General features: G+C 36.7%; 1 protein-coding gene across 3 annotated transcripts in view; it reads left to right on the plus strand.

The window, feature by feature from the left end:
• TRPC4 (transient receptor potential cation channel subfamily C member 4) overlaps positions 1–15,059 on the plus strand; it is a 205,548-nt gene that overhangs the window by 163,234 nt on the left and 27,255 nt on the right. For all 3 annotated transcript variants that reach the window (XM_032315137.1, XM_032315135.1, XM_032315138.1), the window contains exons 5-6: positions 1,317–1,456; positions 11,346–11,659. In XM_032315137.1, the coding sequence (XP_032171028.1) occupies positions 1,317–1,456; positions 11,346–11,659 (454 nt within the window). The remainder of the gene's footprint in view (positions 1–1,316; positions 1,457–11,345; positions 11,660–15,059) is intronic.

Genomic DNA, 15,059 nt, shown 5'->3' on the forward strand with positions numbered 1-15,059 from the left:
CTGACCTTCCCCTGTGGTAAGAAACCTCGAATGATACTGGTGTCAACCCTAGGCCCAGGACCGTTTCCTGCTTCTCCCATAGGGCTCATGTGTTGTGTTCCCTAAGGAAGAGGAGTACTCCATGAGAAAGAGCACTGAAGGAGCTGGAAACTCCCTTGTGTCTTTGTCTCAGAGGCTCTATTCTCTTGTGCTAGCTCAGACTCAGCCTTTAGAAGCTAGTTTAAAAGTTTTTCTGAAATCCTCTTACCCTCTTATATGATGCCTTTGTCGCTCACGCCTGCACCCTGCCACAGGTGAGCTAATACTCACCCTGAGGCTATCTTTGGAGGAAACTGCTTTCCTTAGATGTGTAGGCTCTTTGGTTTCCCATCTCTTTGATAGGTCCATAAAAGATTATGATTTTATAGTTAACCTGATTTTTTCTGGCTTTTAGTACAAGACAGATATGAAACACTGTGATATACATTTGACATTCCAGACTATTATTATCTTAATAGAGTCATCTTACTTGCTTATGTTAATGTAGTTATGAAATCATATTTATCCTTTTAATATTTCCTGATTCTACACCCTTTGATATCTCTCTCTTTCATCATTGGGCCTGAAAATTAGATTTATAAAATTTTAATAAGATTATGGAAATAAACTGATATATAGTGATATTTCATAGCGCTTGCTAGAATTTGAAAATTAAAACATTTCCTATTAAAAATATGATCATTATAAAGGGAAGGGATTTTTATTTTCTCTAGATGTAGTTTCAAAGCTATTGCTAGATAAAAGGTCTTCTAATGCAATATCATGCATGTTATGACTGTTTTGTGTTCAGAACTGAAATCAGATCCCTGAAGTTGCTAATCAGTTACAAAAGCAAAACAAAGCATCCTGCTTGATGTAATTAAGACAGTTATGTTCACCAGATACACTGTTTTTTCATGAATCTTTGAGTCATCTCAACTTTGGAGGAAATGTGTCTTTAAGTATTTGTTTATAAGTGTTACCAGATTTTCCATGAGAAATATATATAGTTACATAGAAATTACAGTTGATTCCAAAATTGCACCTTCTTATGAATGTATCAAATGAATAAAAGAAAGGGAAACTGTCCTAAGAGCATTCTCTACAATTAGCTCAGTGTCCTGTAAGTTTTAGAGTCTGGCTGAGACTGAGTATTACTGTCTTTAAAAAATAGATGTTTCATGTAGTGAAACAATATAGTCTCTTGCAGCTCTGAGATTCTATAATTTTTAAGTTGCATATCTCAATTTTTAGTAATTTGAAAATCACACTTACGGTGAATCTTTCTGTAATTGCAGGTTTTATATGGGGAGAAATTAAACAAATGTGGGATGGTGGACTTCAAGATTACATCCATGATTGGTGGAATCTAATGGATTTTGTGATGAATTCCTTATATTTGGCAACGATCTCTTTGAAAATTGTTGCATTTGTAAAGGTAACTATTGTTTACATTGTTGATAAAGCGTAAGTTCTGATAAATACTGATATGCCTTTGATTGCTATTAATTTTACTAATAATGTTACCTTTAGAGCATTATGTATATGTGATATTCACCTCCTCATCACTTTATTGATAGATGGGTATAAAATACATAGATAATATCCAATTTATAGTCATAAAACAATGTCACAATTTGAAGTTGTCACCCAATTTTATTGCATCTAAACTGAATGATGCTTCAAAATCACTCACCATAGTTGGTCTCGCTTCTGATCTTCTCTGCTTCTAATGAAATTCTACCTTAAACACTATTTAAATTTTGGCAACCAAAATCTATTTTTATCAGTTACAACTAAACGATAACATTACATAGATCAAAATATTACTTTCAAAGCATTGAAATTATTTCAGCTCAAACTAATATAGTTTGATATAAATAGAGCAAAATATAATTTCTTTCTCTTCATCCCATTCAACATGACAGTGCCTGAAATCTCATACACCCGTCACTCCCCCAGATTTTGTACAATATCAGTCTTTTCCAAACCACAGAATTTATGTAAAACATGTTTGTTCTGCAGTGACAATCTGGATTATTTTGTACTTTGGGGGATATTTTTTGAACCAAAATATCATCTCCTTCCTGCCTTTCTTTTTCCCCATTTCCTTTTCTTTCCTTTTTAAATTTTTTTCTTTCAAAATGATTAGTGTATTAGTAAAAAATAAAGAGTGTCTAATTGGGCTTTACATGAACGATTCAAGCAATTTAGGGATCTGATCTAGAAAATACCAACATGGAGGTGAACTCATGTTCATTTCATCTAATTCTTAAAATGGCCACCTGAGTCTCTTAGTGCAGAGTTCAGCTCTGTCAGGTTCAAAAATACCCAAAGTTGGAAAGGCCAGAATTTCTAGAATTATTTCAATTAAAATGTTGCCAGCATTCACCAAAACATTCAGAAAGAGCATTACCTACCAATTTCATGGACAGGAAGCTATATTTTAAGAATAGAATGATAATTTGGTAATTTTTCCTACTTGCATTGAGGTTAATGCCCTTGATGACCTTAAGAGTAAAGAAGGTACTATCTTAACTAAGGAGGTTATGCATCTATATAGGAGATAGGCAGGGTTTTGTTTTTTTGTTTTTTTGGCTTTTTTTGTATTTTTTATAAAATTTTTTTTAAAAGATTGTATTTATTTGTCAGACAGAGAGAGAACACAAAGTACGAGGAGCGGCAGGCAGAGAGGGAGAAGCGGACTTTGCACTGAGCAGTGAGTCTGATGTGGGACTTGATCCCAGGACACTTAACCAGCTGAGCCACCCAGGAGCCCCAGGCAGTCTCTTGTTAAGTGCATATCTGTCCAATTCTTATTTTCTTTGTAATGATCCTTAAGTGTATCTATAAGGCCCATTTATCCATCTTTCTACAAACAAGTAATGTATCTGTTTTTTTGTAGCCCCGAACGAGTATAAAATTCTGGTGACTGTGGCAGTTCTCAAACTTTCAGCTGCAAAAGAATTACAAGGAAGTCTTTCTAAAACACAGATTCCCTTTCTCCATCCCCAGAAATTCTAAAGTAGGAATATTAGGGAAGATCCTAAATTTGCATTTATAACAAATTCATCAGATGTTGCTGATGTAGCTGATCTAAGGAAGATACGTTAATGATACTGGACTGTGTAATTCTGTTCAACAGTTAAGAGAAGTATGAGATTGATACCAAAAAGAACTTCTCTTACATATTTTTATACAGAATATTTATACTACATATAGAATATTTTATATATTACATTTATATGGTGTTTACATATAATACATACACATTATAATATATAAGAACTCTGGTATATGATGGGTACAATTATATAAATTAATATTTGTAGATTTTTTTGTCTTAGTTTTATGAATGAGATTTGAATTTTCTTAAAAAGTTGTAAGTTCTTCAAGTGCAACATCAATTTTAATAGTAAGATGTAAATATTGGCCCTTACTCTACACCAAGGAAAATTCTTTACCCCATGTGATGAAGAAGGGGTAAAGGAGTGAAGAGGAGATGGAAAGTGCACATGAATTACCTCAGATGACAGTGATGTAAATAACATGGAATCTCAAGAAATACAGTTTGTTTATGCACTGTGGTCATAGGATTTCAACTATGATTATAATGGAAAGTGTGGAGTGTCCTTTCTGATGATTAGTTTGTGAGACTAAAACTTGAGTTGCTGGGGAGGAATTTATTCGGTAGTGTTTTCTGGGCTCACTTCTTTCCTCCATCACTTATTAGTTATGTGAACTTGACCTGATTCTCTGCCTCTCTGTGCCTTAGCTATAAAATGAGACTAATCATTTCTATCTTCTGCTGTTGGTATGAGCAGTAAATGAGGTGACATAATTAAAATGGCTGTTACAGAATAAGCATGCATTATTAATTTTTCTTCTTTTTCTTTTACTTCTATGTCCTCCTCCTTCATATACTATACGCCCATTGGACTTGCCTTTTTAAATGTCTTTATTATGTCCCTTCATTTACTTTATGTTCATTGAAAAAAGTTGGAGCTCTGGATTCACACTCACCTTTACCACGTGAAACCTGTGTGAGTTGGGGCAAGTTATTTAACATCAGCCTCAGTATTATTACCTGTTGAATGATGATAACAATCAAAAGAACACTTACTTTGGGAGTCTAATGCCGACTTGTTGACTCACCCTTCCTTACCTTCTTTTATTTATCATTCGATTTTTCATGCTAATTTCTAAGTAATTTATAAGTTAAAATTTCTGGAAAAGGTGCCATATTTGTGTACAAAAATAGACTGCTATAAATAAGACAAAGAGCCATTATATGAATCAATCAGTAAGAATTTCTGGGAGCACACTATAAACCAGGATTTCATCTGTTTTCTAAGAATGCAAAGATGCATGGGATGTATCTGCTGCTTCAAGCAATTCACAATCAGGTAGAGGAAAGAGACATGCATATAAGTAAGAATGTTCCCATACAATAAACTCTCCAACATGGCCTGTGGTAGCATCAAGGAAGGAACTAAACTCTACCGGAGGTATCTTCGAAGACAGAGCCAGTGGCCATTGATTGGGCTCATGAATGTGCCTGAGCATTCCAGAGAGAAAGGGCACAATGCACAAAAGAGTCTGAGTATATAAAGAAGGTCAATATCAAAGACAAACGATCCTGTAAATGGGGGTGAGGAGAGGATGGGAAGAACTTTTCACATTCTGCTATAGAATGCGGGATTTACCCTATTAACAAAGAGGGGCATTAATAAGATTTAAGCAGAGAATGAGTCAAATGATACTGAATGCCTGAAGTAGAGAAATGAACACAGGGAAAGCTGCTGGAGGCTGGATTTGAAAACAAAAATTAGGAGGGAAGAGCCACAAGATATGTGGTTTATTAATTATAAAATATGAGGCAGATGGAATCCCATGATGCTGCTTACTGGTAAATAGTTTAACTGTTGTGGTGCAAGCACAAGTACTAAGGAGCTATAACTCAGATCTCTGTGGGATTGTACAGGTTTTACCTCCAGTCTGAAGGTGCATAAATAGGAGTAAAAATCCAACCCTGCATCTTTTCAGCCAAGCCATGGATCCAGACCAAAAAAACCTGTCAGTCCACAAAAAGGAAAACCTTTCAGAAACAGATTTTTCCAAGGGGAGAAACTTTTAGAATAGGTGTGGCAGAAGGGCCACACATGGTTAATTGATTCACCCTTTTGTAATTCTCCACCTAGAGGTGATTTTTAAACACACACGCGCGCGCACACACACACACACAAACACACACACACACCCCAAAGGGTCCTTCTAAGGCCATGGTTTGAGCTCAGATCAGATCTGATCTGTACTTCCTCTGAGTACCACTTACACCACTTCCTACCTGTGTGATTTGGGGCAAGTTACTTAAACTATACCTCAATTTTCTTACGTGTAAAATGACACTATTAATCAAATCCTATAGAATGTGAGGATTGCATTAACAAACATTTAATGTCATAAGTAGAGCTTAATATAAACACTTGGTATTGTTTTTAATTTGAATGTACTATGCAATAACATTATATTGTACAGCCAAAGACAGTACAAAAGTATATGTGACTTCACTATTCTCCTTACACAAAAGGCTTTGTTGTGGTTCTTTAAATACCTTGATTCATGGACATCGCACAGCTCGTGATCTGTTAGGTTTTTTGTTTTTTGTGTTTTTTTGTGGGAGTTTTTTTGTGTGGTTTGTGTTTTTTTGTTTTTGTTGTTGCTGTTCTTGTTTTTTTGTCATTTGCTCTTAATTCTTGGAGAAGGTTAGTTGACCATTTCCCATTCTCACTATGTATGAAATACTAGTTAATCCAGAGCTTGTTGATGCTGATGTTTGCGCACTCTTACAGAATGTTACTTTGTCTTCTTTAGGACTAGTTTTCTCCTAAATATTACCCAGTCCTTGTCTATATGTCTAACTTGTCTCTTATACTTATCTTTAGTCATTTGGCAGTAATGATTGAATTCCTATGCCTATTCCAGTCTGTGATATAAATAATATTTTCAAAAAAAAATCATTATGGATAAGAACATTTATTTTAGGAGTCATGATGGAATTGTTCATAGTACCATTCTTCGAGATAGTTCTGAATAAATACCTCATTGATCTCTCCTATGCTTATCAGCTAGACTAGAGACACATATTGTTTCTATTTCACAAATGTAACTGCAACGTACTCTCCAAATTAGGGAATTTTCTAAATATAGAAATATATCTAAATCTCTAGTTTTCTATTTCACAAATGTAACTGCAACGTACTCTCCAAATTAGGGAATTTTCTAAATATAGAAATATATCTAAATCTCTAGTTTTATGGCATAGAGCTCTGTAGAGATTTTAAATCCTAATTGTTTAATCTGGTATCATCTATCACAGGAGAAAATCCGATGCCTTCTTATTGTCTTTCCCTACTCCATTATCTAATCAATTTGTGGAAGGGATAAGGTTTTCACCTTAAAAGTCAAACATTAAAACCAGTTTACGTTTTCTGTTTATTCTCACATGACAAAATTTTAATTTCGTATCAGTTTAATTTTTTATGCATGTTTATTGGTTGCCTGAGTTTTATAAATATGCATCAGAGACTATAGAAGATATAAATAACCCAGGGTCATCATTCAGGTCATCTTCCTCTCTTAAACACTTCTGCTAACATATTCCTGACCTGACTCCAGCTTCCTCTTGGAGTCATCACTATCCCCAAACTCTCCATATTTTAGCTACGGTAAGATATCACATCTCTACACATGATTCATCTTTTCCAACAACCACGTTTTTGAGTATGTCTATGACTCTTCATCCTCGAGTGCTTTTTGACCTCCTATCATCTATAAGACACTCTATAAGATGTCTGCTTCCTAAAATGCATCAAACAGAGCTCCCTGCATGGGGCAACTGACAGGTAATCCAAGAGGTTTAGAGGTTTGGAGGTCTGTAATGAGTGAGTGAGTCTCTTAAAAGGAATCTGAGTAGAAATTAAGATTTAGAGTAAAACCATACTATGATATGTTTTATTTAAAAACAAATACCTGAAAGAAAGAGGAAGACAAGAATTGATGGTCCTAGGAAGGCTTCAATGTATACATTAGCTCTTGATCTTTCTCTTTCCTTTCTTAAAATAATTAATTGATTAATTAATTAAATTCAAGCATAATTAACATATTTGATCTTTCTCTTTCAAAGATTATTCTATAACATGCAACTACCAGCTCCAGTCAAGAGGATCCTAGTGTTCACTCCCCGATGGTCAAAGAGTACTTGTCAAGGGAATGATGAGCATTTTTTATTTAATGTCTGTCTTCTTCACTATATATAAGCTCATAAAACATAAACTGTATTTTATTTCCTCACCACTGTGAACCCTGAAGATGGTTTCTAACATAGAGTAGGCACTCAGCATATATTTAAGAATAATTAATAGCTGAAGAATGAAAATAATTAGAATTTAAACCCATTCTAGACAAAGGGCCTGATATTCATAGGAAGGAACTTTGGTGAGAATGTGAAGTAATTTGGAGAATGAAAAGTACTAAAGGTTTGAGCCAGAGCATTAAGCACCAAATTCAGTACAAATGGTAGGTCAATCTCAAAAAAAGAAGTCAGGACCCAGATTCCAGAGGCTTCATGTGACATGTCGGAAAACTGGAATTTCATCTCAAGAATACTGCAGAGTACTTAAGCAAGATATAAGACGGTCTGACTGACCTTTTTAAAAGATGATTCTGGAAGAAATAGATAATTGTAGAAATAAGGCCCAGGGCAGGGAGAGCAATTAGGAGGCTATTATAATAATTTCTGAGGGAAACAGTGGAGCTTTTTTATTTTTAAGTTTTTATTTATTTATTGTCAGAGAGAGAGAGAGCACACACAAGCAGGGTGAATGGCAGGCAGAGGGAGAAGCAGACCCACCCATCAAGGAAGGAGCCTGACATGGGACTCGATCCCAGGACCCCAGGATCCTGACATGAGCCAAAGGCAGATGCTTAACCAACTAAGCCACCCAGGTGTCCCCATAGGGACATTTCTAGTCAACGAAAATACCAGTGAAGACTCTCAACCTCAAATTCTGCTTTGGGTGATTTGTTGCTACTCCCTAAGATCAGGGAGCATATACGGAGACAGAGTTTGAGGAGGAACAGTCATGAGTTCCAGTTCTGGCCTGTGAGGTTGAGATGCCTGTGAGGTATCTGTGTGGACAAGTCAATGAGGCAGTTGAATATAAAATAAGACTGTAAGGGGAGACATCTGGGCTAGAGTTAGAGGACTGGGCGTCATTAGCACATAACTGACAGTTGAAACCACTGAAACCTCCAGGGGAAGTAGACAGAATGATAAGAGAAGAGGCTTGTGAAGCAAGGTCAGTATTTAAGGAGCATGTGAGAAAGAGGGACAGGCAAGGGATCCTGAGAAGCAGCATCATGAATGGCGGGAGGCAAACATGCAGAGATTAAAAAAATGAATATAGATTTTGTGAAGAAGTTTTAGAAAACAGAGCCAAAGAGAAATTTTAAATTCAAGTTAAGATTTTAATTCCTAATAATAGAGTTTGGAAACTACATTTAAAGTTGAAGAATTACAGTTTTTCTCTCCAAGTTCAAAGAATGCCGTAGCTTGTAAGAATTTTAAAAATTGCTCTGTAAAACCATGCCTATATTTAAAAACTGAAGTTAAATGTATACGTGAAGGACAGGAGAAAAATTAGAAAGCCAAACTTAAAAGAATGACATCAAGAGATAATTACTAAATGATTATGTCTCTATTGAATCCTGACAGATGATGAGGTTTCTGGATCAGAGAACAAATTATTTACTTACATAACAAGCTTGACATTGATTCCCCATCCTCCAGTTCCCCACAGGGCAACAGAAGAGAGCCCGATGTACCCTCTGCACACAGGGGCTCTTACCACAGGAGGGAGCCGAGGAAATCGGAATCTCGGAGCTTGCACAGGGCAGCTGTGCCAGCTGTCCCTCTTCCCCCTGGAGAACGGGAAAGGCCTTCACTTTCTAAAGTAAACACCGTCTCTCAGGGGAGGCAAAGGTCCCTAGTTTTATTATCCTTCGAATCTAAGCAGATGGCTCCAGGGGAGATGTTTCCAAATCTCCCAGAAAGTCTCTATATTTAACTTCCCAGGCTTATTTGCCATTCAGACATCTTTTAACAGCCATGCAATGTTTTGCTCAGGAAGCCCTGACCATGCATAAATGTGAATATATTCACAGAGCATTGTTTCCCAACAATTACCAGAAGTGCTAGACTTTGAAGCAGACTTGAGTGACTCTACTGGGGCAGAATCTAGCATCTCGTGATTTACAAAATAGAAAGCCTTCCTCTTGATTTTGCAAGTCCCAGCTGAGACAGTTTGCTAAGAAGGGACCTGAAGTACCACGTCACCCTGTGATGATGGAGTCTATATCCCACTGCACCCAGTGCCTGTGAGACCGAAAACACGGAACAGCATCTCCAGAAGCCTGGATCATTTCAAAGGGCCCTTAAAGCTTGAACAACATGTAATCTCTGTTCATTTCCGGCCCCATCAGCCCCAGATGGAATTTATCCCTTTCTCTTCTCTATTCCCACAGCATTTTGTGTTAATCTCTTTGAGCATTTTTATTATTAGATGTCCCTCCCATCTTCAGTGGACAAAAAGCATTCAATGGAAGAAAATGTTTCTTGGGTACCCATTGCATGCACCATCGTGTTAAACGCCATAAGGAATTCCGAGTAAATGATCACATCCTTACAAATGCTTACTGTGTCATATTTAGCATAGGGAGAGAGATAGAGAATTACCCATCGATGCAAGGGTGAGGGGAGATGTTCTCTACCTAAACATGTGTCCTTCAAGAGAAGTGAGAAAAAGGTGAAGGTGATTTTAGACTTTGAAGGAAAAGGCGGCCTGTATAGGAGGCGACCAAGTGAAGAGAATTAGATAGTGGTTGATACCACAAACCTTCGCCTTGATACTTGTTATAATGAATAAAAAATAATAAGTTTTCAAATGTTTATGCGTCTTCAGTGATTAGTTCTTTTATGGTGAAGTTAGCAATGTTCAAGAACAGTTATCAGCATTTAAAAATAGAAAATAATTTCCCTCTAGCTCAAACTTGATTGTTTTAAGTTGTCACTCAAGCAAGACTCTGAGTGTTAAACAAAATCAGAAGCTCGTGATGTATTTTCTCCCCAGGGAGATTAGAAAAAAATACTATCTATTAGTTTCAAGAGAATCAATTAACATTTGTAAAGGTCTTTGGTATAAATGCAATATAATAGGAATGGAAATATTCTGATATTCTGATGGGACTCATACAGAAGAGCTGTTTGTTCTAACACGATTATTAGGAAAAATAGCCAGTTGTCTGGACATATTTTTTAAGGATGTGTATGAAGAAAAGAATTCAATTTATTGTTTGGTTCCTATACAGGTTTAATCATAGATTCTGTAACAGTATTGCAAAGAGCATATTTGATCCTTTTTAAAAAATGATAGAAATTTACCTCAGTAATACAAAGGATGAGTTTCTTTTTGCTCTTTGTATAGCACAGTGTCAAGATAATTCGAAGCTGGCATTTTAATTAACTTAGTCTTACTTTTTAAATAATTGCTAGTCGAGGTTTAATAAAATAGCAAATATTTCTCTCAAATCACATATTTTATCTAATTAAGGAATGTTCTAACAAATATCATATGCTCTACATGTTAAATTAAAATAATTAATAATCCATTGACTTCCAGGATGATTTCCAAGTTGGGTTTTATATGCACTTAAGATATAACAGATACAAAGAAGGCACTGACAGTTATGCCCATACTGGTCATTACTATTCCAGGGCAAGGAACCAGTACTTCCACTCGTTTATATGTAATTTATATCCCACATGCATTCATCTAGATTAGGCAAATGTGTCAAATATAATAAGTAAAACCATTAATAATTTTGTTCAAAATTTAGTAGTTTTCCTTTATAACATAGCTTTCTTTGCTATCACGTTGCTATCTTTTCCCCATATAAAATCAGCTTTTTATCAATGTAACATTTTCTTTTCTTTTTTTTAAAGTTCAATTGGAAAGGTCAAGATTAGACGTAACTCACATATTAACATTGGCAAGGACAGACCAGGAAGGCCACCTTGATTAAAGCTTATACATTATAAATGTCTTTAATAAACTCTTGTTTTTCTGTAGATGAATATTGCTGCCACCATCATGAAGGATGACAGACCACAGTGCTGCATCTACCTGTAAAAGCATTCAGACCTGAACTTGACATAGTCACATGTATGCATTTGTTTTATTTTCCCTGTGTTTCTCTTTTTTCTCCAGTACAGTGCACTTAATCCACGAGAATCTTGGGACATGTGGCATCCCACCCTGGTGGCTGAAGCTTTATTTGCCATCGCAAACATCTTCAGTTCCTTGCGCCTGATCTCGCTGTTTACTGCAAATTCTCATCTGGGGCCTCTGCAAATATCTCTGGGAAGAATGCTCCTGGACATTTTGAAGTTTCTATTCATATACTGCCTTGTGTTGCTAGCATTCGCAAACGGCCTAAATCAATTGTATTTCTATTATGAAGAAACAAAAGGGTTAAGCTGTAAAGGCATACGATGTGAAAAGCAGAATAATGCATTTTCAACGTAAGTTGAACAGATGCTTTTATTGGTAACATTGTGCAGAATGCAGAGGGCATTACATTATGAATTTGAGCCATGACAAGTGGTTGCAAAGAAAATTGTGCTTAATGCAGAAAACAGAATTAACATGGCTGTGAATGAATGGATCCTTCTGACATTAAAATACATATATATCCAGAACATTTATTTTAAGTTTTAGTAAAATGGTTTTTAAAATGACCTCATATAAAGGAAAGCTATATATTCAGTTTTAAAATGAGAAATAAAGAGGAAACCTCTGCCCTACTGACAGCTTACAAGCTTGTTAAACGATAGAATATGCATAAGGCCAATCATGTGAGAAAATTCAAGTACTTCTTGAGCTTTCAGTGTTTTCCAGATAGGAAAGTCCCTTTACATGTTCTTTACTCTCTAATTACACACACACACACACACACACACACACATCCCTAAGGATGGAGAAATAATCCAAAATAGGAACCCCGGGCTAACCTAGGCCACTATAATTATGCACACAAAACTCTGTGCCTTTATACCTGGTGAGCGATAGTCCTCGCTCAGTGCCAACCTCTGGTCATTCTCAAGCAGGTTTGCTGACAGCACGGGTCCATGGCCCTATGTCTGATGCTCGCACAGTCTGCACACCTGCGTCCATTTCCTTCCCACTGTGATCACCAGACAACTGTGATAAACAGTTAATTAGCAGATGAATGAAGAAGTTAGGTCATGTTCCTCTACATAATACCTAAACAATACATGTTCATTTTGTAGGTGACTAAAAATTCAGACTCTATTTATTGGCCATTATAGAATTTCATGTTAAATAAGCAAGTGCAATAATTTCTCAAGTAGGAAAAATCAATTCCTTCATATAAAGTAAGTCACATATGGCTACAGTATTTTTGTTGATTCACTTCTGTATGTTTTATCTTTGATCCTAATATTTAAAACGCCATTTTAAGTAATCCACATCTGCTTCTTTGCACACAGAATTTTAATCTCAGCCTTAGCTGCCTCAGATCCTTCCAGAAATAGGTTTGATACAAACCCTGAGTCATAGAGGAAACAAAAGGGCATCGCAGCTTCCCCTTGTCTTTTCATCCCTTGCTCTCAGCCAGGAGTTCTCCAGCCTGACCAACTTACTCAGCCTTGTCGTTTTCCTCATGCCCTTTCCGACCCGGGACAGGAGGGATTCGGTGAAACCCCTTGCAGCAACGTCCTTGAGACTAGCATGGCCCAGCATTGTGTCTTAGTGTTGATACCTGAACTTAATCTTTCCCCACTCATTTGTGCTCCTTGATGTGGTCATTTGCTCCTGACAGCTGAGATCCCACCAACCTCAGGCTTCCGACTTACAAACATCCTAAATACTCTGCTGTATGTCTCACTCTCTGTTGTCTGTCTCTTGATTTCTGATGGAGAGCCCCTCTGCTCAGCCCGGTTTTCCCAATTGTCTTGTCACTTTGCACTGCGTGCCCTGATGCAAACGGCTGGCCAAGACTCCCCACTCTCGCCCCCCACATTTTCTAGGTGTGTTGCATATCCCTCCACACAACACCTAGAACTGAGTTACCTCCCACATTGTGTTTCATTCAGGGAAGAGTCCTGGTTCCAAGACTCAGCCCCTTCTCAGACATCTGATCATTTGCAGTTAACCCCATCTTCATGTATGATCCCAGAGCTCCCAGGAATCACACTGTTGTTTTACTGGTTTTGTGGTAAATGTTTACATATTAGGAACGAATTTTATTCTCTGTCATTGCTATGGAAGCCTGAGGCAAACTATCTAGTATAAATTGCATTCTAGAAGCAAATGTATTGAATTGCTTGGATCGTGTTTTATTTTAGCGTGCCTGCCAACGGTCTTCTATTATCATGAAAAGCAACAGATAACTGTGTATCTCAAATATTATAGGCCCAAATCATTCAGCCCAAATTAATCAGGTATTCTACCTGAATTTTTTCCCCAGGTCATGGAATGTAAGTCGGCAAATAACAGATTATTTTATTCAAAAACTAAAAAAAATATAGCAATAATTCTTGGTATAATTAATATATTAGAATATATAGAATGTCTGAGACAGGCATACCTGTCCCTTGATGACCCTGTTTCAGTATAATGGGTCCAGTCAATGCAAGAGGATGTCTAGCAAAGCCCTCTACAGCTTATTTCTTCGCTTTTGTTGGTCTTTGATTTTCTTTTTATAATTTCTTTTTATTAATTTCTTTTTATAATTTATATTACTCCATAAATTCCAATGTTTTTTTTTTGTTTTGGTTTGGTTTTTTGTTTTTTTGGTTTTTAGGGTTTTTTTTTTTTACTATCCACTATCTCAGAGATCTTATTCCATTTGAGGATTGAAAAACATAATACTTCATGTAAGGCACCTAATACAGTGCCTGCTATAGAATATGATAATAAAAAAAAATTGCTACATCTGTTTATCATTATTAGTAGTGGCAGAACATTATCTCCCACCTATGTCTCCCTGGTGCCTCTTTATTACTCCTTCCATTCAGGGTGCAAACCTAAGCCGAAACTCTGAGCCCTGTGTTTCCTACTAGCTTCCACCCCTGTCACCCTCCTTCCCTACATCCAAACAATCCTGAAAAGAAGGCTGAACAGGATACCTTGTTTTCTTCTTATCCATTCTTCACCCAATTGCAGTTTGGCTGCTGCTTCCGTCAGGCCACTAACTCTGCTCTAGAAAATATCTAGAGCCTCCATATCCCCCCTGTCAAGGGATATGCATCTCTTTAAAGCTTATTGAATGTGTCTGCATTGTTTGACCCTTTAACACTTTCACTTTTGAAATCTTGCCCTTCTTTAATTTCAATGTTACTATGTCTTTATATTGTGTCTCTTACTCCTCAAATTTTTCTCACTGTTCTCTGATAATTATATTTCACTTATTGCTTTTAAATAGTGATCGTCTTTGTGACCATCCTCAGACCATATTATAGTATCTCTGTGAAAACTCATGTGTGCTTACGGATGCAACCCCAGATGTCCTGAGGGACGACTCCTACATTCCTATCACTAGCACAGACCTCTCTCCCTGATACCTGTAAGTCCAGCTGTCTTATGGGTGCCTTTCCATACATCTTTCCTAAAAATTTAAATCCAAGGAAAATTTATCAGTCTCTTTAAAAATTTGTTCTTCCTCCTCCTTAGTGCTCTTTCTTAGTCAGTACTATCACAACTCACCCAGAAATTTAAATCAGAAACTTATGCTTTATTCTAGATCCTTCCCTCCCCAACCCTTGCACATGCAGTCAATAGTCTATTCCTGCTCTTCGCTATCCTGGCGCCATCTTCCCTTGCTCACCACCCATGCCTAAATCAAAGTTTCCTTACTCCTGGCCTCTGCCTTCTTTTATATGTCTTTCATCTTGTTCCCTG

The sequence above is a fragment of the Mustela erminea genome, chromosome 15 (assembly GCF_009829155.1).
Source record: "Mustela erminea isolate mMusErm1 chromosome 15, mMusErm1.Pri, whole genome shotgun sequence".
In the NCBI taxonomy this organism is placed as follows: domain Eukaryota; kingdom Metazoa; phylum Chordata; class Mammalia; order Carnivora; family Mustelidae; genus Mustela; species Mustela erminea.